The 25643-nt window shown below is 43.2% G+C and overlaps 1 protein-coding gene across 8 annotated transcripts; it reads right to left on the bottom strand.

Annotated features, from left to right (window-relative positions):
* Positions 1 to 531: 531 nt before the first annotated feature.
* git1 (G protein-coupled receptor kinase interacting ArfGAP 1) lies at positions 532 to 25509 on the bottom strand. Of its 8 annotated transcripts, none has more exons than XM_034603893.1 (21): positions 25124 to 25509; positions 21457 to 21590; positions 20958 to 21070; positions 19857 to 19962; positions 19391 to 19477; positions 19142 to 19272; positions 18904 to 18998; positions 18774 to 18816; positions 15056 to 15082; positions 14232 to 14280; positions 13655 to 13727; positions 12908 to 13005; positions 11883 to 11994; positions 11281 to 11405; positions 10122 to 10274; positions 8687 to 9019; positions 6816 to 6896; positions 6294 to 6382; positions 5107 to 5283; positions 3031 to 3094; positions 532 to 2900 (listed from the first exon to the last, which is right to left on the bottom strand). In XM_034603893.1, the coding sequence occupies exons 1-21, from the start codon at positions 25173 to 25175 to the stop codon at positions 2685 to 2687; spliced, it is 2358 nt and encodes a 785-aa protein (XP_034459784.1). In that variant the 5' UTR covers positions 25176 to 25509; the 3' UTR covers positions 532 to 2684. The 8 variants fall into 8 exon arrangements, with proteins under 8 accessions (XP_034459784.1, XP_034459785.1, XP_034459786.1 ...); XM_034603894.1 differs by having other exon boundaries at positions 6306 to 6382; XM_034603895.1 differs by having other exon boundaries at positions 6294 to 6367.
* Between the last annotated feature and the right edge of the window lie 134 nt (positions 25510 to 25643).

Here is a 25643-nt window from a genome sequence, read left to right as displayed (position 1 = left end):
ATGCAGAAGAGGTCGATGCAAGAACCAAGTCTGAGAGCTGCAGACACTTTGAGAAAAGAGCTGAAGAATCATTGGAGAAAGGTAAGAGGTGAATTTAAACAAAGAAGAGGACAGTCTTCCTGGCAAAGACTTTTACTAGATCCCATCTGAAACCTTAGTTACAGGTATGACCACATCGGCACAGAACAACGTTTTAACCTACAATAGGTTAAGTGCGCCATCTTTGAAAAGCAAACAAAAAAAACACACTACTTTGTTCCCAATGCTGTCTCCCATGAGACACGGTGAGCTAGAAGTTAAAACTTCTGAGGCCCGAGTCAGCAGGCCGCGACACAGAACCAAGCAGACTACAGTGGCTGTGGGCTTGTTTGTGCTCGCCACAGTGAAAGTAACACATGGCAAAGTAAATCAAGCGCACTCTGAGGTTTCAGAAATTGACTTCAAATGAGCACATTTTTCTCCAGTTGACTCGATCTGGTGCTTTCCACAGGTCGACCTAAAGCTTCAAGGTAGGGTTGGTAATTTGTTTCCAAAAGACCTTTTATCTTTATTTGTTGAAATCCTCTTCACATCCCGAAAGCCATCAATAAATAGTTGTTTGAAAAAAAGAAGAGAAAAAAGCCGGAGTCTACGGCCCTCGTATAACATGTAGCACAATATGATTGGCTGGCGTACCTGTCTACTAACCAACCTGCCTCCTTGCATGCACCCTGCCTGTGCTCTCGTTGTGCATGAGTCTTTAGCAGCGGAGACATGCACCGCTGAAGCAGAGGCTACAGCTAGAAGTTAACGAGCCAGTCCAAAAAAGTTGTCTTCTAGCAGTTGTCAAACAGTGTGCGCTTTGATGAGAGGGCTGATGGAAGGGGGTGAAATGGATCGCTTCCCAAATGTAGCATGCTGCTAGCTTTTCCAGGATTACCAACACTAGCTTTGACTGCAACATACCAGTATCTCCAACAAGCATGTCAACAAACGTTTGACTCAACGTTTGTTATCATTAATGTAAATAATGTATGCCGTGCAAAACAAGCACCCAGGAAGCACGCCAGCCTCGTCAGTAACCTACGGCTTTAAAACCAACACAGGAGGATTCATCCTCGTACCCAGGCTGGACCAAATGGTGCACTTGATTTTTATCATCCTGCTTGGCAAAAAAAGAAGTTAGTATGAGATTCTGAGATGATTCCACTAGTTCTATTAGAAGAGGCAAATAAAAGAGTAAACACCAAAAGAGCATTTTGATCCAGATCCCGTCATAATGCACCAAGGGGTTTTCAATCTGACAGAAAATCTAAAACTTATCTCCCAAAAATCCAACTCCCCTTTGGCAACTTTTCAACCCCTTGGCCACAGGACAAATTACGACATGAAGAAAAAAACCTCAACCGTCACCCAAAAACAGAGCGTGGGAGAAATGTTGAGGACCATTTCACAGGTTTTTCTTCTTTTCTTTACGTGTGCATGTTGGTTTAAATCCCAGTAAGAGGTTGAGCACATTACCAACCTGTCTCCCTATTCCAATAAATGAGAATCATATTGAGACAATGAAATAAAACATACATAAACAGTTAAATCAAGACGACAGTCAGTAAAAATATCAATACAAAAACAAAAAAAACAATTGGCATGATAAACAATAATAAATCACAATTATTCCAGTGTAAGTGTTTTGTTTTTGTAAGTCAGTAAGGTTTGTCCTCAGAGGTGCAGACCAAACCAATCTGCGAAAAAAACAAAGAAAAAGAGGAGAGAGGAAAGAAATTCAAACATGCCAGATCACGCTGTGTACCACCGACAATGTAGAGAGAGACAGGGGTGACAGGTCGGAGGAGAGCAGGAACCCCCTGTAAAAGTTAACCCAGGAAAAGGTATCTGGGGTGTGGAGCAGGGTTACGTTAGATGGATGCCAGGGGGTCCTTCTCTGCAGCGAGAGCTCATCCTGTATGGGACGGGATAGGAGACAAGAGGGGCCTTGTGTTTTCATTGGCCAGAGAGAGAGAGAGAGAGAGAGAGAGAGAAAGAGAGAGAGGGTCAAAGGAGCAGGTGGGAGAGGAAAGCAGAGGAGGAACGTCCTGACTCATCACAGGACGGGGGGGCGGCAGTGGTTTGGGGTACATCACGGTCTGCGGTGGTTGGTCTGTCGACCTCCCGCTCTCGCAGCTTACACTCCCTCTCCCTCTCAACCACGATCGGGGAGGGAGGGATGACAACCGACAGGTGAGAATAAATAAAGCGGTTACCACCTCAGGATCCAGTTCTCTGTACATCACCACCTCTGTATTTCACATATGCTCATCACAGTTAAACAGTTTATTATACACATCTGATTCCAACTGTTGCTCCACGCTCTAGTTCCCATGTCGGTTCCCCCCACTCGTCCTCCCCGGCTTTCACTTCCACACTTGTGGAATTTCTCCTTTTTCAGTCCTCGTGTTTCTACTCAACCATGAGCGCTTCCATCCGATTCCTTTCCCATGCATTTTCCAAACTTCTCTCTTCTTTTCCATTCCTCGTCGTGCCCATCACTCTCTCGGTCACTCCCGTCCTCCCATCTTTAGTGTGATCACATTATCCGTCTTCTTCACTCTCCTAGAAGCCCCTCCGTTCCCTCTCAGCCCCCCCATGCATTGATCTGTTCTTTCTTCCTCTTCCCTCTCAATCCATCCATCCATGCATTTGTTGGGTCACTGTTTCTTCTCACGAGTGGTGATGGTGACCAGTTGCTTGGCGGCCTTGGCGATGTCATAGGCGCACTGGATGACCTGCTGAGTGAGGAGCTGGTAGTCCACTGCAGGGGCCCCAGGCTCCGAGGGCACCGCCTTGCGGCACTCCACCTGCAACCGCGAGGCACTGGAAGCCAACAGCCGGAGGGAGCAGTGGACTGCATCCAACGCTGGACGCTGTTGAGAGATAAAGGGAATCAAGACTGAACTCAAACAGTGGATGATGAAACCAGACGGAGGAAGGGAGCAGCACCCAGACAAAGAAGGAGAAAAATAGACAAAAAGGGAAAAAGTAGAGGAAACTTACTTTTGGGAAGAGTGAGGCCATCTCAGTGACAGCAGTGTGGATCTTCTCAGAACATGGAACAAAGCTGAGGAGGAGAGATTCGTTATTTAACTCAAAGATTGAGGCAACACAATTTCACAAAGAATGTGTTTAGTTCAATTAAAACTAACCCTGGTGCATTTTTCCATTTAGTAAGGGTCAGTGATTTACCTCCGCCAAGGTAGTTCTGTTTTTAATAATAATAATGGCTTATATTTATATAGCGCCTTTCACGGGACCCAAGGACGCTTTACATATGTTTGTGAGGACAAAACAGTGTATATATATATATATATATAGTTATAATACAAGTACAGAACAGGATAGAATTTAGCAGCAGGGTGGAGCATTAACAGACGCCAAAGGCCTTAGTGAAGAGGTGGTGCTTGAGGAGTTTTTCGTAAATGTCGAGAGATTCAGCGTTGCGTAGTTCAGCAGAAGGCTGAAGGCTCTGTCTCCATACGTTCATAATTTGGTGTTGGGGATGGAGAGCAAACCTAAGTTTGAGGGCCGTAGCCTTCTGATTGCAGTGTAGGGTTGGAGGAGGTCGGTTAAATATGGTGGGGCTGGAGCGTGGAGGGATTTGTAGGTGAGCAGGAGGAGTTTGTAGTTGCGGGCCTTTATCAGTGGAGGTGAATGAGGGTCGCGTGATGTGCTGCCAGGGATTTGTGCGGGTGAGAACCCTGGCAGCAGAGTTCTGTACATTTTGGAGTCGTTTCAGGATGTTGTCAGGTACCCCAAACAGGACTCCATTGCAGTAATCAAGGCGGGAGGTCTGTGTTTTTGTCTGCATTTGTTTGTTTGCCTGTCTGTCTGTTAGTTGTGCAAAAAGTATTGGATGGTTTACCACATAAATTGGAGAAAGGAGAGGACATTGCTCAGGAAAGAACACAGATTTTTTCTTCATTGTCTTTAACAGTGCGCATTTTTCTAATTTTTTGTTGATTTCTCAAAGAATAATTAATGGATCTTGATGAAAAAACACACATGTTTAGGGGAGTGATATTAATGAGTGTGTGTAATACGGTGGAGATCCAAATAAAAAGGTGAAGAGCAGGTATCAGATCAATGTAACATGCCTTGGCGGAGGTATGTGCTCTACAGATATCCACTCTAGTTTTTATAGTAGACATGTGATTTGTCCTGAATTCAATGGTTGTTCAGGAAGTCATCTTAAAATACAAGGTGTGTAAACAATATATTGTTTTCTGCAAATAATTTAGTAACCATGGTTAAACATACAGTATAGGATTCAAGTGAGGGGTGAAGCAGCAGGCCGAGGCAGGATGTAACGTATTAATTCCATATTAATTCCAAAATCACATGATCTTGTTTACAGCACATCGACACAGGTGTCGGTTCTTTTCACCACAAACTCTTTTGACAACTTCATCGGTGTCTGACAACACTTTTTCACCCGGATATATATATATTCTTCTTGTTTTTTTTATTTTTCTGTTGTGTGCTAAAAACGTCATCACCCCCCCGCTTGCTGTGATGATCCCATGCCGTGTTCTCACATCGGATTCTGCTGACTTTCTGCAGACTTTATACTAGGGGGCCAACTGCGGAGGCTCTCACTCTGACATTCACGTTCACACATACACCTCCCACAGAGATAATTCGGAGGATCTCTGGAGTTCAGAGCATGTCTGAAACCAGCTTTAGTCAGCACATGTGATTGTCGATAATCAGAGACACTCAAAAGGAGGTGATCGTCAGTGTTGTGCTTGTAGTCTTCATTGTGTGCTTTGGCAGTTCAACAAGTGCATTAAAAAGTTTGTGACATAGTATTCCTTCAGTAATCCTCCATTATTCTGCAGAAAGAGAGAATGCTTTCCTATCTCCATCTCTGACTTGCTGTTCAGCTGAGGGCAACAAATTCTAATTGAAAAAAGAAGTGATGGTGCGAGATTTTCCTGTAATTCAATTTGTTACTCAGTGAGGAGGTTCAGGTTGTACTTGTCAGCAGGGACGTAATGAGTTCATTTTACAACAGACAAAATGTGATCCTTGTCTCTTTTTCCCCCATCTCTTGAGTGTGTGTCTGTCACTTACCTGTCATGTTTGAACTCCTGGGCGGCCCTGAGCAGCTCCTGGATGTTCTTGGTCACCTGCTCAGTCTTCAGTATGACGTCCTCTGTACAAGGCAGGGTGGGGTCCGGCTCCCAAGTCTCCCCGCCCCCACCTTCCTCAGACTCCCCACGACCCTCCTCCTCACTGCTGCGGCCCCTACTAAAAATAATAGTAATAATAATTCACTTTACTTATATAGCACTTCTTTAAACATAGTTCTTCCCAAAATGACAAAACACTAAAATTAAATTCATATTTAACAGCAATTAAAATAACAGAGCTGGAAGCTTTTTTTAAAGACGTTTTAAGAAGTTCACACTATTGCGATTTTCAGCCCAATTTGCAAGTCGCCTATAACAACACTGATCGCGCTTAATCAGCAGTCGCCAATCGCTATGTGTGAACTCTTCAAAGACGCGTTTAGAGAGACTTGATGGCGCATTGCAAACATTTTGCAGACTCAGACTGGTCAGATTTCCAGCCTGCTGAAACTCTAGTTGTAGTCAGCACCAATTCCAGCCAATCAGAGCACAGGACAGGGTGATGGTGGTGAAGGTACATGTAGAGGTGAGGTGCCCCCTCATTTGTAACACTATACATGTCTGTAAACAGGGAAAACAAGTAATAACCATGTGTGTCATAGACAGAGAAACATAAACTCTGTGCAGCTACATCAGGCTCTGGTCAGGTTTGGACACAAAAAGCAGGATGCCTGTCAGGTTCAGGTCAGGCTTGGTTAGTTGTCTCTCGGGCTTGGATATGTTCTGAGAGAAAAATGCAGCCTGAGCCGCTCTCTATTTTGTACAACAGTGACGTCCACTAAAGCATTTCTCCTCTCCTCCAGCCTGATGTGTCATTTTGTAGCAGGATGACCAAGAGAGCAGGTAGATCATTTGGACTCATTTGGACTTGCTGTGTCTCTTTTGTGGGTTTTCGTGATCAAACGTAGTGTAAGATCATGTAGTGTGTGACCCTCTGTTGGCAGTCAGTTGTATATGAACTCACAACGACTGCAATACTCCGGATCACAAGACAGCAAGTCATGCTCTGTGAACAGCACAACAATCTGATGACTTTAGTGTAGTGTGAACTGGGCTTTAAGAAAAGAGCTGACAGTCATAAAATATAAAGATAAAATAACACTCATCCTTGTGTGTACAGTGACTTGCCGTGAGTCTGACCTTAGCGAGAGGTCATATGTTTGTGTGTTGTCATAGTCACTGTCTGTGCCACTGCCGTGCTTCTCTGGTTTGGAGATCTGGGGGAGAAAGACACAGCAAAAATGATGTTCCATCATTACATTTATCAAACACTTCACCAAACCGCCTGTGTTGTTCACCCCCTCAGAGTTCAAGAAATCCGACATCCTACACAAGTACAAGCATTTTTCACAATTTAACGCGGCAGATTAAAAAAATATATCTGCAGTTTTTCTGCTAGTCGTGGTTGCTTCTCTGGAAAAGCTAATTATGCAGGAATGTTTAAATTTGCCAACAAATATCATCTTTAGTCTTGACTTACTCACAGGATGTGAGGTATTTACTGATATGAAATGTATATAATCCATATTCCAATATTGCAATATTTGTCAGGGACTGATTATGATAACATGTAATCTCAATTTCCTGAGTGGACCGAAAGCACGATCAAAAGAGCACATAAATCCATCCATAAAAACTGTTAGAACAAACCATGTATCTGCCCATCTCTGTAGATCCAGACAGATGTTGGCTTCCATACGACACTGGACCCCCTGTGCTACCCTTCCTTACCTGAGAAGAGAGGAGCAGACAAGGATGGAGAGAAAAAGAGATGGACGGACCGTGATGAGATGAGACATTAAAGATTTGCAGAAAAAAATAGATGATGAAAAAGGAAAGAAAAAGAGAGGGGAGATGTTTTTATAAACTGTCGAAACACAATATGAAGGAGTCAGTGAGAGCAGCGCCAGATCAACTCAGCAGCTCACCCATCGTCCTATAAAGAATAAACTACTCTACAGTTATCTAAGACTGAAATTCAAAGGTCACACAGCTAAACTAAACAGTGTTGAAGAGCAACACATCACACAGAGGATCTAAAATAGACTACAAATACTACAAACTAATGTTGATCTCCAGTATTATAATGCATAATAAGCAGAGGTGATGCACAGTGTGAGAATCCAACATTTCGAAGACGAAATGACAAACAATGCAATGACAGACAAAATGCTTACATCCAGAGGATGCACGGCTGCACTGCAGTGAGACAGACAGGTGAAGACACAGACAGACAGAAAGAAAACAAACAAACAGGTAAATCTTGGTGTAAAGACACAGTGAGCTGGACACTGACGTGTTGTCCATTGAGGGCTTCTGATGATCAGTGATTGTGTGTGCAGCTGTGTGTGCAGCTGCAGCTACATAAATAGTTGCTGCAGATGAAATGCTAATAAACTCTCTGACAGATCCCTAGATGTCTCTTATACTAAGCATGGTTAAAATGTAGATGGATGCATGTGGCCTAAGCTTGCAGACATGCATCCTGAGAGATCCGATCACAAGTAGTAAGCCTTAAATACGCGTGTTCACAACTCCTTGCAGTAAAATGACTTCTGGTCAAATCTCACTTCCCTGCACTTTATAAAAACACATTTTGATCACATGCATACAGATCTCAGTACACATTTGGGTGCGTTCACACATGCACTCTTTTGATCAGATTTCTCAGGATTGATGTTAATACAGTGCCAGTCCTAAAGGGGGTTTGATTGGATTATGGTTGGAATAGGAGTTAATATATGTTGAGCAAAAGTTGCTAAAACTGTAATGCAGAAAAAAGGACATTGGAAGAGATGATGATTAAAACTATTGAACTGAGTGCTTGTTACTGAGAACCAAGCAGACCAATCACTGGCTGGTCTGCCTCACCACAACATGTAGTTACATTTCTAGGGAAGTGTACATCAGGCTGCCGCATAAATTATGACCAACAATACAAGGTTGATTCAATAAAGAAGAATAAATTGACCTTTACAAGGATATAAACAATTGTTTGGAGATACTTATTTCCCATCTACATCCCCCTCTTTGGGTGTGTGTATGTGTGTGCATCTCCAGATTGAGCAGCTCTACAGCAGCAGGAGAGTTACTTGGAGGTCAAAAAGTGTTAAAAATGTCAAGGTCAAAGGGTGCAAAGCAGGCTAGAGATCAGAGCATCACAGGGGTTGCTAGGCAACCAAACAGTCAAGACAATCCCTTTTTCGTCCATCTTTCTCCTTCAGGTCACACTTGTGCACTTCCTCACTTCTTCCTTTATGCCATTAAAAGCAAAGATTGATGTCTCTTTGTCTTTAAGACAAACCAGTGCTACACGTTCACATTTAAAAGAGGATCATGCACAACTGGACCTTTCAAAGAGAAGGACCGGGAACTGAGATGCGGGTAGAAAGAGAGCTGAACGGGAAATAGAGAGATAAGGATTGGACTGTCACCCATCAGTCTGGCCAAAAAGAGTCAGTCAATCAGGGCCACCAATAAGAGGGTGGGAAGTAGAAGGGGCCGGGGGAGTTCTAACTTACGCTGGGTGTGTTGAGGGGCTGCAGGCGGGCTGCCAGGGAGTCCAGGGCTGGGGGGCCATGGACCTTGGGGCCGGAGGCCGCCCCTGGCTCGTACATTGAGAAGGCCTGGCGGTCTCTCCGGTGGGGAGCGACAGAGGAGGGCACAGAGTGCCCCGGGGTGTCCGCTCCGGGCCCATACCCACCCAGACCCCCTCCACTTATTCCTCCTCGCATCACACCCCCTTGCCAGTGGCCTCCTCCCCCTCCACCATGGCCCCCTACCCCATGGCCGGCTGCCCCCCCAGCCTGCTGGCCCCCCCGCAGGGCACTGTTCTCTGTCTGCATCCGTGTGATCTACAGGAGAGGATGGAAGGAGGGATGAAGGGAGGGACATGGGGAGGTTGAAGGGAGGGGAGGGGCGGTAACAACTGAATGGTCAAAAACAAGCATCCACAATCGCATGTACAGTAAAAAGCTCATACAGGGCTTCACATTTTAAGTCACTTCAAGGACTGGGGGGGGGAGGGAGGGTATGTAGGTTAAAGACGTTTCAGTACGTTACATGGCGAGGCATGGATTAGGTCATGGGGAAGCGGTGGAAGGAGGCTACATACCTTTATATATACATGGTTTGCTTCAAAGGGGTCAGTGAGGAGTAATGTGGATTATGATGGGCACTGATGTTATCTTCACTACCTTCTCTTTTGACACCATTATTTGTTATTTGCTTTGTCTTTGCTTGTACACATGCATGTTTGTCTCAACTCTCTCAACACAAAATTCTCTGACAAGGAAAAACAAGAATACATGAATGAATCATGGGTCACGTGAGCTAACACTAGCAGCCACCAATGAATACATAAAGCTAATGATGATGACTCACAATAATCCAACACGAAGCACCCATGACTGCGCTAACACAACTGAACTAAAAAATGACAACTAAAATGAGAACAGGCATTTTGTAGCAGCCTTGCTCCACATGAGACTGACTGCTGCTTTGGTTTCAAGATAACACTGAGAAGCTGTCACCAAATGCATCTTCCACTGACAACACTGTTGGAAATTGACACCCTGTCAGGAGAAATAAATCAGCTTGAAGAGAAATTAAAATATTAACTTGTTTCTCCGTCACCCTGCCCTTGTTCTGTTTGAGTCACTTGTTCAATCTCCCTTTGCCGACCTGTCTTTGTCACTTTGTCTTGTGTATTTTCAGCACAGCCCTGTAATCTAGGCATCTTCTCTAGTCCAAGCTTTCTAAGAAACAATTCATACCAACCTGTCATGTCATCTCTCTTTTCCTTAGAGAAAGATTTTTAATGAAAGATTTACCAAGAGTCTCTCCTGCTGCATTTCTCAACATTGGTTGAAGTTTTGGACAATTTCACCCTCTGCCTTTTTTTTTTTGCCCGATTGATCCCCGTCTATCCTTTCATCCACTCTCCGTGCTCCCTACCTCCTTTTGAAGCCGCCGCAGCTCCTCGCTCAGGTTATTGTTGACTTTCATGAGCTGCTGCACCTTGGCTTCTGAGGAGGCCAGGGCCTTCTTCACCTCAAGGTACTCCTGCAGGGTGATGGGACCGTCTGACAAGTCTGACGAGTCCATACTCTGGATGGATGGATGGGACACACAGACAAAGTGAGGTACAAAGTGAGCAAACTGACCAAGTTATTTCAGGAGAAATATCAAATATCTTCGGGATTAATTTCACTCATTCGCTACATTCAATGTTTGAAGTTCTTATACTGGTGTAACAAGAGGATAATGTACAGTATGAATCAATGCTCTTTTAGTTAGTTAAAAACAGAGCTTACTACTGTGTGAGAGGAAGGGGGGTGGCCTGCAGCGGAGTACTACAGCTGATCACACATGTAAAGACAGTAGAGCCTTAGTTCTACTCTCACTACACTATCCACCCCCACTTCCTGTGACCCTGGAGCACGGAATGCACAGACTCAGTCCTATAGCACTCCCTAAAACTGAACCACTAAAACATCTCTCATGTACTATTTTTCAGAGATCTTTGTTTAAATTGAATCCACCTCCAACCCAAACCATGTCTATTATACTCTCATGCCCCCACTTAATACATAAATACAATGACAATTATTGCCAACCCCATGAGAAATAATGAATGCACATATTTCAAGTGAGGATTTGGGAGTGGAGCCTCTGTCAGTATTTTGAAATCTGAGCTAAATAAGTGCACAGGAAAAGGAGATAGTTACTGGTTGAGTTGTTGTTTACATTGTTTCTACCACTTCTGCACCATTTCTCCTCTATTTCTCTCCCCCCCCCCTTCAAAACACACACAGTCTCTCTGTATGAACAATGCCTCTCTGACAGTGACCCAGAATAGCTGATGATGTCACTCAGGAGCTATGTGGCAGCTCTGACTGTGGCCACTCCCCGCAAAGCATGCTGGGACAAGCAGTTTTAAATAGGAGGACAAGGAAAGGCTTTGCTTGCTGTATACTAGACACTATGTGAAAGGAGCAGAACTGAATTGTTGGGTAAAAGTGATTGTGTGTCAGCATTTGTAGAGTTGTGTATTAGTAGGTTTTTAGTATGCATATTATTAAAGCTACAGTTGATGTGTAGGCAAGTACTGTACCTTTGCTCGGTTGCTGCGTTGTGTGTTGTTGTTGTTCTGGGTGGTTAGCTCACTGTCTGTGTCTTCATCAGATGCTACGCTGTCATAGTCATGCTGGTCATCATCAATACCCAGGTCCAGTGTGTCTGGCAAAGAGAAGGTTCTCATTTATTACAGTTATTTGAATACATAAAATATCAGTCCCTCTCTTCCTTTTAATCTCTCTCTCTGGGAGTTACTAATAAGAAGTCCTTTATTAGTCCCGTAATGGGGAAATTTGCAATGTTACAGCAGCAGAAGACATCACATAAGTAGCATGCAGTACTTGGGTGAAGGAATATAAAGATATAGAAATAGAAATAAAAAACGAAATAGGACGAAGTTAGAGAAAAAAAAAAAATGCTCAGAGTGAGCGGGATCTGCTGCAACAGGCGGCCACTAGGGAGGCGCCATCTTAGATATCATGAATGGATCCCAAAAACACTAATTCCTATTTCTCTTCTTTACTAAATTGCTGGACTGGTCCGTTCTTCCTGTTGCAGCTTGCAACTATAATCTAGTGTATCTAAAAATTTGAATATGCTTTACAGTGCTCCAATGCTGTACTGAAATGCACCACTGACCTGTAGGGCTGCTGAGACCTTTTCCCTGCTGTCTCCTTTTAGCGTCGCTCAGGATATCGATGATGAGAGTGGCAAACTCCCGAGCATTGAACCGGGCCAGCTTCTGACGGCCCTGAGAGAAGAATGAGTCAGGACTTAACGACGTGGATTATTATGTAAACACATGCACACGTTGGCATGAGTATCTGAAGGGAGGTTAGTCTTATTTGTTTAAAGTTCTGTCTAGAGTTGTGCCGTATGCAAAAACAATCCAGCCCACAGTCAGTGCTTCACTGCCTGTGTGACTGCTGTGGTCAGCTACCATGTGGAAAAACACAGTCATACTGAGCACTGGCAATACACACATACACACAGAGAGAAATAGAAAGATAAACTGTGCAAGCACACTGGCGTGCTGGCATGCATGTATGAGAATGTAAAGGTCAGTTTCCATTGACTGTACTGACACAAGACTGGAATCACTACACAAAACCACGTGCATACTATAACACACCACTTCAGAAGACAAAAGAAGGTAAAAAGTTCAACCCTAAATGTGACTCCCACCATAAATAGACTCAACCACTGTGGACCACACAATCATGGTAGAGCAGACGTGGCGATGTGGGTGTTTTTCAGTTGGTGTTTAAAATGTTTACACGACTGAGCCACACCAATGAGGAACTTTGTGAGAGGACATATGGGATTTCTCTCTCTCACATGGGGAGCGAGGGATAGAGTAGACACAGAGAGAAACACAGATGGATCTTTCCTCCTTTCTCACAGCTGAAGACCATCCCTTGTCAATTTCACACTCATTCTTGGCTTCTCCCCCCAAATACATGGACACAGACTGATAGACTTAAGATATCATGAGGCTCAATTTTTTTGTTAATGCTTGTTAAAGTTTTTTCACCTTCTTCTCTTCTTTCTCTCAGTTTGTCATCGTCTTCAGGTCACAAATATCTGCAATTTCCTATGTATGTGTGGAACAGCCAATGCTGATGTGTATGAGTGTGTGCATGTGTGAAAGTGTGCATGTTTACCTGGTTGCGTGTGGCAGAGTATTCAGGATTGACTGGTAGGAAGGGCACTGCGCTGCGTTCTGTTACCAGAGTGCTGTGGTTCTGGGTCGTAAGCCACACTGGAGACACAAATATGAAGCAAAAAATAAGTCTGTATGTGTGTGTGTGTCTTTAAGCCACATGGTCGTTTTGGCTGGAAAATGGGCAGTCAAACATTCAATCCATCCACCCACACATACACATAGAGACATAAACAAGTAAAGTAAGAGAAAAAAAAACAGTAGCCTTTAAAAGTGGATTGCAGCCCCTATAATGCACTGCTCTAAGCACCTCCCACTGTGTGCAGCTGAGTGTATGTATCCTTGCCACTTACCTGCAGTGCTTCTGTCAGAAAGCACAATTTGACTGCTGCTGAAGAAAAAGGGAGAGAAGAAAAGGAGAAAGAGCGAGGAAGAGCAGAGGAGGAGGAGAAAGACTCAAGAATTTCTGAGGCACTTCCTCACAGCGACTCTCCTCCTCCCTCACTCACTCCATTTTGCCTTCCTCTTCAACAGTAATTTTCTTTTTCTCCTCACTCACTTTTTGCTCTCTGTACTCTCAACATCTAATTTCTCCAATTTCTCCCTTTTTCTCTAAAGGTTCAGTTCTACAAAATCTTGTGGAGGTGTTTCATATTTCTTTCGGCTTTCGGTTTCCAAACATGGGTGAAAAAAAAAAAGCACAAAAGGATATTTCTATTAAAGTAAGGATGTAAAGGATGAGGCTTACCTGCATCATTTTCTCTGCGATCCACCTCATCGTAGACATCCATCGCTAGCTCCTCAAACAGCCGATTATTGAGCTGTCACATGCAAGCAAATTGACCCCAGATATATCAACATGTACAGTATGTATTTGTGTATTTGTACATACCAGGTATAACAAACACCAGTGTGAAGAACAGAGCAGAAGAGAACAGACTCAGATAAATGGAGCCAGACCAATATGGATATTTGGCGGTCAATGTTGATACCAAATTTAGGAATTAAATTTTTTTTATAAAACCAAGTAAAATGTAAACATAAATCCACATCTTTAGTGCATTGTTTATTCTGTAAAATAAAAGTTTCCATTTTAAATTGTAATAACTAGCCATTAGGTCTTGGTTTTTATTATGAGCACTCTGTGGGGTGACGCAGATGGCTCTGGAGGGGATGGAAATTATAATGGCATGAAATGGTAAATCTGGCTGTTACACCAAATGGCTTAATCTAGTGTCTGAATTTGACCTCACACCTGTCAGTAGAATTGTAATGTAAATGTTAAACAAGCCAAGAGTTTAATATCACACTTTGACCCAACTCACCGCTTGGAGCTTCTTCTTGGCAGCCTTGGCCAGTTCTGACAGGTCCAGGCTAAGAGAAACACAGAGGATGAGGGTCAGAGAGGCATCAGAAGGATACTGTGGAGCAAAGAGACAGGGAGGTAAATGTGGAAATGGGAAAAAGGAGCAAGACGTAAGGACTGGGAAGGGTGTTTTGCTAGAGAGGGGGGACGGGAAGAGGGAGGGTACATTGCGGGTGGGATGGGTGTCAGATCAAAAGGTCTTAATATAGCTGTGAGTGCTACATTAACCTAAGAATAACCATCTGTGCAGTCCCAAGGACAGGGTGCATTTGTGCGTTTAGTAGTTAGATAATTCAAATTGTTAAATATTAGCATATGCTTATGTTAGTCAGAATCTTCTTTTTTCTTACAAGATGCTGCTGTAGACCTATTCCACAGATATAAAAGATACTTGTCAAAAGTTTTACTGCATTATTTGATTTTTTTTTTTTTTTTAAATGTAGACTAGACCTACTCAAGGAAATACTCACTGAGTATATATGCTTATGTTAATGAATATATGGAAGTGGCTGCTGTGATTCTCCTGAGCGCAGCAACACCTTGTTACTGCAGGAGGCCCTCTAAACCTCTCCTGCCTAATAACCTCCAGTCATCTATGGTTCTTTCCCCTCAGAACTAACTGTAACTTTGTTTTCTCATGATAACGCAACACGCAGCTGAAGAAGACATTGTTCAATGAAACAACAGGGAACTCTACAATAGATGGGGTAGCAGAGGGGTGGTGGGGACAGCAATGAAGGACAGATTTCTGGGACACAAAAGGAACAAGGAGAGTAAAGATACCTCTGTGTCGGGCACTTAGGACGAGCTCTGGCTCCACCAAGCACAGCGAAATGGAGAGAACAGAAAACGAGTGAGAAAAAGAAAGAAACAGACAGAAAGAGGGGCAAAGAAGCCACATCACAACAGCTTTAATTGTTATTTTCAAGAGGAACCATTCAACAGAACAGATGCAAGTGGAGTTAGATGGCAGCTCAGAAGAAGATCCACATATGTAATAATACACTTTGAGGTGTGCCTGGTTTAGGGTTGATCTGTTGAACAATGGTATCAGTGACCAACGGATTTCAGGGCGATCGCAGGTAGCAGATGTCTTTGCATATGTAACAACGATATTTGGTTTCTTTATGTCACGACCCGCCGAGAATTTAAATCATTATTATTGAGTTACTTTTTACATTATTCAGTTTAATAATATACATTTTTACGCATACATACATTGATTTCCTGGAGACTTAGGGGGTTTTCACATATAGTAATCTTGAATGAACCAAACTCATTCCTCTTAAAGTGGACCAACATAAAAGGGACTCTGTTCTTTTTGCGATAACATTGACTGTTAATTTGAAGGAGGACACAGTTCTCCATCTGGCCCACTTTTGCTCTGAATGGGCCTCAGTCTTCTCTCAGTTCACATAATACCTAGTTCACAGTTACACAGATCTTTACTGCTTTGGATTATGGGTAGTTTTCACTTGGAACAAGATGGCTGCTGCCGCACTTGTCTTATCCACATTCATGTAATATTTGGTTAAATTAGCCCACAGGGATAGAAAAAGCCTGTTTAGACATAAGGATTATAATATACCTACTAGAGGTGTGAATCTTCACTAGGCTCACGACGCGATTATAATTGACCTGTCCATGATTTGATCACTATGCATCTCAATGCGTCACATCCTCAATTTTCTGTTATTGCACATGGCTGCTTTTTCATCAATTAATGCAATCATTCTGATAAATCTGAACTTCCTTTGTATTTGGAAAGTGCCCCCATCTCGTCAATAGTGATTTAGTTATGCACTCAGCGCTGTTGAATCAGTGATTCTCCTCCCCTGCTCTTTTGTAATCACTCACTGTGTCTGAGTGTGTGATTGCGTGTGCGAGAGTGTGTTTGTATTCCTCTTCACAAAAACAGACAATCACATGTATTTATTTATTAATCTATGAGGTCGGATCATGAACCCGGATCGCGCTCTGTGCACTTCTCGTCTTGTGTGTGGCAAGTTTAACCTCGACTGTTTTTTAGCAATGAAATTCGTGTCTCATAAACTCAAGAGCGAATCAAACAAACACAATTTATACTTCAAATACCGTACGTGTCATGATAACTTCTGATTAGGGATAATGTTTATTGTTAAAGTGTAAAGTGAGCGCAGGTCAGCGGGGGAGTGAGGAGGAAGGGCACAGGAGACTGCGACACTCAAAGGCGACTTGATCTATAACGTACGTCTGTCCTGATGCTGTAGCAGCGTCAGAAATAATAATGCAGCTGTGGGAAGCTGCTACAAAATGAATGTAGCGTAAATCTTGAATTGATTTTGATCGGTCACTGCATCGAGGCATCACAGTTCAGGTTCACTTCCATACAATAGCAAAACGCGAAGCAAACCTGGAGCCCTTTGTGTTCACAAAGCGAACCATACTCACCTGAGTTTGTTTGAAGTGTTTACATACACACAAAAAAATCATGACTAATCGCTCTTAGTTCGTTTGGAGGGCAGAAAAGTGTTAAAACGCCATTACTTTATCCATAGTTACTACTTGCCTAACACTAACCCTTACATAAACCTAAACCTAACCTTAAAAACATGTCTTCTTCATAATGTGACCGTGTAAACAGATTTAGGTCCCCACAACATGAGTAATAACTGAACCACACACAGAGGTTGGCGCAACTGTCCTTTGTTTGCAATGACTTCCATTCATTGTGGACCGCCTAACCAAAATCATAACCCTAACCTTAACCTAAGCAAAATTCCCATTTTACCCCTAACTTTAACAAGGACCTCAGAAATTATGTTTTGCCTCATTAGGACCAGGCTTTGGTCCCCATGAGGTCTACTGGTCCTGAAAATCAGAGTTTATGCTGGAATAGGTCCTGAAGAGGTAACAAAAACGAGTGCACACACAGATACATGTACACACGTCTGACCAGCACTTCAGCACAGACCTCGCAGAACCATGGACACTGCTATTTGTTGTCTGTAAGTATGAACAGATTACTTAGCTTGTTTACTTTTGTAATCGGACACTATTTATTCCTGACAGAGATGCCCAAGGCACTGTTTGATTATTGTGATGATGTGAAACAATTTTTGGGGGTTTTAATACAACATAGCACAATGTTTATATGTGTAAAATTTGACAGATTGTATTTGTTATCCTATTCAGGCCACATTTGTTTAAAGAAAGAAAGCAAGAGAGAAAGACCTGAGGTTTGCTCTGAAATTAGGGTAGCACCCCCCCACCCCCACCTCATAGAGAGTAGCCTAGAAACTGATCCAAGTGGCACTGAACTTGATTTATCGTGGGCTGACTGTGCACTTCTACACCTCTCAAATAAAACCTGTAGATTAGGATTAATAAACCAAGCACAACCTCCAGTACCTAAATCATCAGAGGTACATGTAATAGCTCAGATCGGCATTTACAACAAACATCTTTGATATTGATGGCAAGAACCTGAGTTATCCAACTCCTTTTTTGGGTGGAGTTACATATACTATGATGCCACCCTCTGGTCAGAACACTAAACTGCATCATTATCAATTACCCCATGCCAGGCAGACGCAAGTATAACAAGGCCCTGTCCCAATTCACCCCTTAGCCCTACCACTTAGCCCTTCCCCTTTGTTTGGCCCATGGCCGTGAAGGGGTATTGTTGTCCCATTTCTGTATGTGATGTAGGGGTAGTGGCCATCTAGCCCTTCAAACACCCCTTCAACCGTAGTGTATTCATGACCTCGATAAAAACGAAGGGGAAGGCAGAGACTCCCAAATGCTTCCCAAATGGACAAAGCGAATCAAGATGGCGACCACTGTGGGTACCATGATTTTTTTTTTTATCCAGCTGAATATATTAGTTAAATCCAGCAGATCATTAAAATGTCATTGAATCGCTGTGACAAACATTTCAGGAAAATCGCTATACACAATATCAAAACGCCTGTAAACAGTAACGTTCATTACACCCGTGTCTCGAATATGAAGTTTGAAAAAAACCTTCCCCACTCATTTATAACGTTTTCACTGCGGGGCAAAGGTTTCTATGGACAGGACCAACATTACATTGAAATAACAAACACGCTGACTAACTGTGTATTGATCAATAGATAAATCTGTCCCGTCAGTCCTGCAGTTCTCAGATGTGTCTCTATTATAGAACGGTTGTTAATATAATAACGTTAGTTCAAATTGTTTGTCACTATAATAACATTGCTTGGCTGCTGATGACATAGTGACTGTTGTCCCAATTCCTAGGGGAATATATTCTACCCCCAACCCTTGGGGCTCCGTTTGGAGGAGCACACTCCCAGCGAAGGGCACTTCATATCTGGGCTAGGGCCAAGGAGGGGAATTAGGACTAGGTACAGGTCAGGTTGCTGTGAGGTTCAGTGATACCAACAAAGATAGTTCATGCAATCCAGTCACACCATGCACGTTTCAACAGAGTGTTCATAGTCATCTGAAGAGTAATGTATAATGTCATGGTCCATACCTGTCTGCCATTTGAGGAATGATATAATGGCCATTCTTGTGATCTGAGGAGAGGAGAGGAGAGGAGAGGAGAGATTAACTGTTGTGCTTTAGGGCCTGTGAGCTGCATGTGAACTGGTGCATAGAGTTACCTGGACGCCGTCCACACAGGTAGAAGGCTAGCCTGTCTGTCAGCTCATACTGACACTCCACAAGCCGCTCTGCTAACTCTATATGACCAGCCTGCCTAAAGCACATAAAAACAGATTATTTTTTCTTTTTGATTTGAACCTAATTGAATTCTTACCCATTTTCACACAGCTGGTTTGATATGAAATTCCATTTTAATGCTAACTGTTATTCCTGAAGTGTGTTTACACTGTCTTGTACCTTGCATAGTCCATAGGCGTACGTCCGTTTATGTCGGGTGCTCCAGGGTCTGCGCCATACACCACTAAGAGCTCAGCCTGCAAGATCTGGCCTGCCTTGGCTGCTACATGGAGTGGGGTAGTGCCTTTTTCCTAGAGGGTCAGGTACACACACAGAGAGTCAGGACAGGAGGCAGGGCATGAGGAGAATAACTTAACGGACTGCCTAAGTGTTAGATGGAGTGAGGATGCAAGCATATTTGGTCCTGACCGGGTGGAAGAAGTTGGCCTGAGCGCCGAGGGACAGGAGCCGAAGACATGTCTCTAAACTGCCCGTTCGCACACTGGAGTGGAGTTGCTAAAAGAGACAAGGAGGAGAGGGATTTAGGTAAGAGAGAGAGAAAGAAAGAGATGTGGGAAAGATTTAACATCATGGCGAGACAGAAACAGGCAGGATCCCCTCATTAGTTCAGAGGAGCTCCACAGCATTAGAGATCATTACGTCCTGCTGTGAAATTCAGATCACTTCCTGCCTGGCGGTGTTATCACTGAGTGTGCATGTGTATGTGCACGCACGCACACAGACGAGTATTCATGTATATGTATGAGGTCTCCCTCTAAAAGTAACATCCTTTGTGCTTACACATGCTGTTCTACAGCACAGCTATGTCTTTATGGACTAATTAACCTGAACGCATAATGCATTGCCCCTGAGCTGTGAAATACCAAGCCCTTACCTTACTGAGGTCCTTGGTGGTGACGCCATCATCATCGCGGCAGGGCAGCTTGTGTACAAAGGCCAGCATCTGGTATTTGGCTCTAATGAACTCTGACTTAGTGGGGCTGCACAGGAGGAGGTAAGATGGTTAGCACAAATCCACACCTCAAAAGAAAAACAGCTCCATCTAATGATAAAATACAATACTACAATTTCTGTTAATGTACCCAATAAGTTATGCATCAATGCATGCATTAAATTTCCTTCATTTTCCAAATGCCCTTCAGCATCATGAATGTATAAAAGATGTACACACAATGTTTGCTAGCACAGGTCCCTGTGAGACGTGAAAGCTGATACAAAGTAGGGAAAATGGTTTGGGCTTTCAGAGACTTAAGACAGTGCCACTTTATTGTGATTTCTATTGATGAATTTAAATCTGTTTTCAAACAACTGATTTGCATTTTTTACTTTGAAGTAGTCACATCTTTGATTTATCCTTGATTCTCTTTCTGATTCTTTGTGCTAGGTGAAAAAAAAAAAAACAAACCACCCACTCTCTTATCAAATAAACAAATACATGTCTTGAGAAAAGGACTAAAAGGCAGCAAGACTGCACATTCTCAGCAAATCACGAGAGTCAACATTTTACTTGATAATTATCTCCAGAATGACCCAGAATTGACAGGTCCGGCTTCTTCTACGAAATAATAAATGTAAAAGTATGCAATACAGTACATTTAAGACAGTCTGTTACCTCACTCTTTTTCCCCTGTAGGTCCAATTTTTGATCTCATGACCTTCCCATAGCTAAATCTAAACTAAAAAAACACCATGCTGGCAAAACATATGCTGTATGTAATTATATAACATTATTATGAAAGCAGATCATGATAAATTACTAAAGTAATCCATGACTACAAGAAAACAGTATGGAAAGCATTAGGAAAAAAATAGGCGCTATTATGCTTCACTAGCGAAAACACCAATCATGTTCAGAAAGATTATGTAATTTTCCTGCGCAGCACAGATCATTTCCTCCAGCAAAGGTGACAGAGGAGAAGAGGGGTGTGTGGAAGTGTTGTTTTGTGTAATTCTGCCCTGTGGTGAGTTTACTTACTGGACTTTGTCCTGGGGGTTGGGTTTCCTTCGACCACTCTGCACCTGAGCAGGGTCCAGGAGACTGTGTTCCCATATGGAGTTGGCCCCATTACTGGCCAAGGTCTGAACCATCTGACACACACAACACACACACAACACACAACACACACACACACAGTTGTGACTCATTGGTGGTACAACATGTACATTAAAATTACTACCGTGACACCATCAAAAGAATATTGTTGAGTAAGGCCACTTTGCAGTTGAATTCTGAACTCCTTGCTCTGTGGAGAAATATGAACATGTCTGGAGCCAGAATTGATAGAGAAACAAACAAATGTTTGTAGAAAAAATAATAAGCAAGAAAACCTGTGGATTAGCATCCTCTTTCTGTAGTAGTTCTGACATTCTGTGTCATTATTCTGGGTCTCAGGTACTGCATTTGCTTTACTTTTATTTCAGTCCTTCCCTGTTCCTATGTTATTTTCCATCACTCTTCCATTTCTCAGCCTTACCTGCAGTAGTGCTGGAGGCCATCCGCTGTGCCTCAGGTGCTTGACTATGGAGATATGACGCCCTAAGCTGCGGTGAACTGAACAGCATTCATCACAGATCAGGACCCCTCGGTTGATACTGGTCCAGCCGGGGTCTGACAGACAGACAAACAGAGGGATGTTACACAGGATTTATAAAACAGGCAGTTTGTGATGGTTAGCCTGTTAAGCATTTCAAAGAATCTTAAGTGCTTCAACACAACATTAACATTAACTAGTAAAGGCTGCATGGAAAACTCCTCCTCTTCTTCAAATAAGAACTCCTGCAATATCCTAGCAGTCTAATGTGCAAGTTAAAGTTTACTCTGGTACCATTTTCGTCGGAGAGACATATACTCTATCTACAGTTTTATAACATGTCCAGGCTTCATTCAAGTATATGTCAAACATGTGCTCTGTGCAGTAGGAAATGTTTAATGAAATATGTACGATGCATGTACACACAGATCAAGAGCCATTAAGATGAGGAATAGCACTGAGTAGTAGTACTCCAATCAGATTTATAAATCTTTAAAATTCAGCGAGGTACATGGATTGGAAAACGATTTGTTAACACAACCGCATTGAGATTAACATAATTTATTCACAAAATGTCATGATGGTCACTAGGATTATATGTCGAAGAGATACATTAATTATCATCCAGTCTAAGGAGTTGTTTTAGCAACCTTTTGAAGATTCAAGATACATATCAAATACCTGTCCCAGCTGAGCTCAATTGATCCTATAAGAATAATTTAAACCCAATCACCTCAGTATTGTACAAAAATTCAGATAAAATGTGCAGTGAACAGGGCTGAAGGTTACAGTCAAGGCAACACAAGTCAAAGTTTTACTAACTATTAAAGCAATAGCTGGCAAAAATAAAATTCAAGACATTTCAATTTCTGATAAAGTAAAGATCCCTAAAATGTGTATTCTCCTGCATGTGCACACAGAACATGAGTCATATTTTTCAAGAGGAAAATATGTGTGTGACAATGAGATGAGGGTTGGTGGGGGAGACGCTAAGGCTGTTGTCAAGTCTGCTGACACTGGCAGACGAGTCATAAAGTCTGGGTCATATTTATGCCCTCAGGCCCCTGATGTGATGAGCAGCTCACAGCTAACACAGTCTGCAATCATAACAAATATATGCACACTTACATGCACTTGATGCATGCACGAAAACACACATCTACTATCTACATTAGTCACTCTTAGGCTGGGATAAAACTGTCAGGGCTTATGGTATTATTGGAGCTAAAATGGTCCATCATCAGATGAACTGACATGCTGCAAGTAATTTTGCCTGCACAACAAAAGTACCAGCAGATGCAAAAGTGTTTTGGTAAGAGCTATAGCCTAGTTTAAAACAGTAGCCTGTAGTCTTTAAGGCCAGACTGCAGCAATTTAATTCCTTAATCTGTGTAATAAATATAAAAACTCCCACAGGCTATGCCATCTGCTTGGCTCGCTGGATCAATATGAGGCTACACAATTAAGCTATTAGACCTGGATATACTATTGGCAGCAGTGCATTGGCCAAATCTGCAGCATGATATAATTTAGCCTAAAGTTGGACTAATTCGTCAATACAGCATTGACATTTGTTTCTGTTACCGTCACTAAGGCCTGCATAGAAACGTGTAGGTCTACATGCAGGTCTACGACACCTCAAGATTGATTTCAATTCATACATTTATTCATAAGTGTCAAACAATAATCAACTAAACAATGGTCACAACAGAAACAGCCTTGACTTCACAACATAAGATGATACATAGATTCAATGCCACCATCAAACAGGTCAAAACACTTACACAAGAGCCTCTGTTTCTTACACAATTGCATCTGTGTCCAATAAAAGAGCTCACCATCATGACAACATGATTCATTGTTGCTATAAACCCTGCATATTGCCATGGCATGACATTAACACTTCCAGAGGCTTGGCTTGGACTGGAAGTATCAGTTGTCTTTTGTAGCCATGCCACGAAGTTATCCCCCCCAGTATGACACAAAGCTGGTCGTAGGGAGGTGGCCTGTCACCAGTGGCTAGGTCAGCATTTTGTACAACGCACTGCGTGTGTGTGCATGTTGTCAAAAGGAGGGGCTACATGTAGAGAAGAGATATACAGCCAGTAACAGCTGCATGGACAAACTCGATCACAGCCAGTGGTTTTGTCTGAGGAAAACCCATGTAAATGGACAGAAGTGATTTGTCAGGGATAGAGCATAGTGATTATCTGTAAGTTGCTAAGGAAATCAATGAAATTGGTGCTGGTCAGATTATGAAAAGCAACAGAGGAAAGACATAAGGATGCTGCCGAAGTGAGAAGCTACATGTTTAGGGATTAGGGCTCAGGTCATAAAATCAGTCTTTGTAGCCAGCAAGAAACTGAAAACTATATTTGAACATTAGGGCCCTGAAGCTTACAGAGTTTAACACGAGCACACACTGAATCACACACACTGAATCACACACACACACTGAATCACACACATTGAATCACACACACACTGCTGGAAGGTGGAGCAGCTGTGAAGTGAGCAACTGTTGAAATGCATGTACACATGAATGAATGCAAAGAACACAACACACATACACGCACTCACTCAACAGCAACTGAACATGAGGGCATGTGAGGCTACATATGCAGCTCTCCTTACATCACATTACAAATATATAAAAAACAACAGATGGGGCAACGATGTAAATCTAACCCCTGAATATTGCAGCGATCATCCCCATGTCATGCAGAAGCACACGGATAACTATTGTCTGACAGGTGAACTTCAGCCATATTCATTCTGCTCGACTTCTTGTTGGATGTGGTGAAATATGCCACTCAGTGAAGCCTTTCAAATGAAATTGCTTCTGTTAATTCCCTGAGCGTTAGTGACAACATTTCAAAAACATATTGTTAAAAAAGGAGGTTAAACAAACACCCGCCTAATGAGCTACTTTAATGTATTTAAAGGTTATATGTACGCGAGTGGTCAGACACTGCTGTTGAAACGACTGGCTGCTAGCTGACGCGTTAGCAGCAACTTGGCGTTGAAGCAAAAGTTAGCTTCAAGAGCTAACGCCGTAGCTAAGCTAACAGCGTTAGCCAGCTACACAAACTCAGAACCCCGCAGTCGTGCGCTGGCGATAACACGAGGGGTTTGATTTAGAATGAAAGTGTGTGTTAAATTCATTGATTGTAAAAAAAAACGTGCTCAACACAGGTTCGCCATTCAGCGAGTCAACATCGCCAGCTCGTTAGCCAGCCTAAGCTAACCCATGAAGAAGTCTATCACGAAAATCAAAACAAACGTCTCTCCAAGCGGCGACATAAACCTGACACTCGCAGCTTCCACTGCAGCAAACAACCCGGTTCCCCTCACACGGGGTCTCAGTCACACAAATGGGAGATTTCTGCAGCTCAGTGGGGGAACCTTCGCTATGTTTCCCGCTGTGATAACGCCTATTTCTCACTGTTTATTTTGGGCCTAAGCGACGCCTGGACGCCCAGGCCTCTTTCCTGCTCTGCGGAGCCGCTGACAGTGACAGCAGCCTCGGCCCCGTTGTCCCAGCGCGTCGCCCACTCGGCGCATTGTTCCAGTACGGTGGTCTATTTGGATTTGTTTTCCTCCCCCCTACCTGGCGCACTGCAGTCGGCGCAGACTTCTGTCCTCTGAAGCTTCCTTGACATCTCGGAAAGTGGCTGAAACCGAGAGGTAGATGTCGGCGATGATGTGGCTGCTCGCCCTCTTCCCCCCGAGCTGCCGACCGACGTCTGCCGTCAACCGATGCGGCCCCTGAATCCCCGGAAGCCGGGTGGTGTGATCGGCTTTTCCCGGCCAGCTGACAGTTGGATTTCCCGTTTGTTCCTGCGGTATCTTCGCCCACGTTCACCACTGAGCTCCAAGTCTGCAGCGAAGTTTAGTGGGCATGGTTCATCTGGCTGCTGGAGTGAACCACCATGTCTGAATATTTACCAAAATCTGTTCACCGCATTGCCCGCAACTCACCGAGAGACGGCAGCTTTCTACCTGTCAGCTCACACACATACACACGCACACACTACACAAGCACCCACATAACACAAACACACACACACCCCCACCCACCCACACTGTCATCCCTGCAGCCTACTGGGGCAGGGAGTGGTGAGGGGGCA

This window comes from Hippoglossus hippoglossus, chromosome 13, assembly GCF_009819705.1.
Source record: "Hippoglossus hippoglossus isolate fHipHip1 chromosome 13, fHipHip1.pri, whole genome shotgun sequence".
Lineage (NCBI taxonomy): Eukaryota > Metazoa > Chordata > Actinopteri > Pleuronectiformes > Pleuronectidae > Hippoglossus > Hippoglossus hippoglossus.
Note: the sequence above shows the minus strand (reverse complement) of the source record. Positions and strands in the feature narration are given on the sequence as shown.

Bases quoted from the DNA above. Each gene is read 5' to 3' on its own strand.
- git1 (XM_034603893.1), bottom strand. From the start codon at position 25,175: ATGTCAAGGAAGCTTCAGAGGACAGAAGTCTGCGCCGACTGCAGTGCG. The intron at 14,281-15,055 runs GTATCTTTACTC...TGTTTCTCTTAG, and splicing joins CCTAAGTGCCCGACACAGAG to CCTGGACCTGTCAGAACTGG. The intron at 13,006-13,654 runs GTAAGCCTCATC...TTGTGTCTCCAG, and splicing joins TCGCAGAGAAAATGATGCAG to TGTGGCTTACGACCCAGAAC.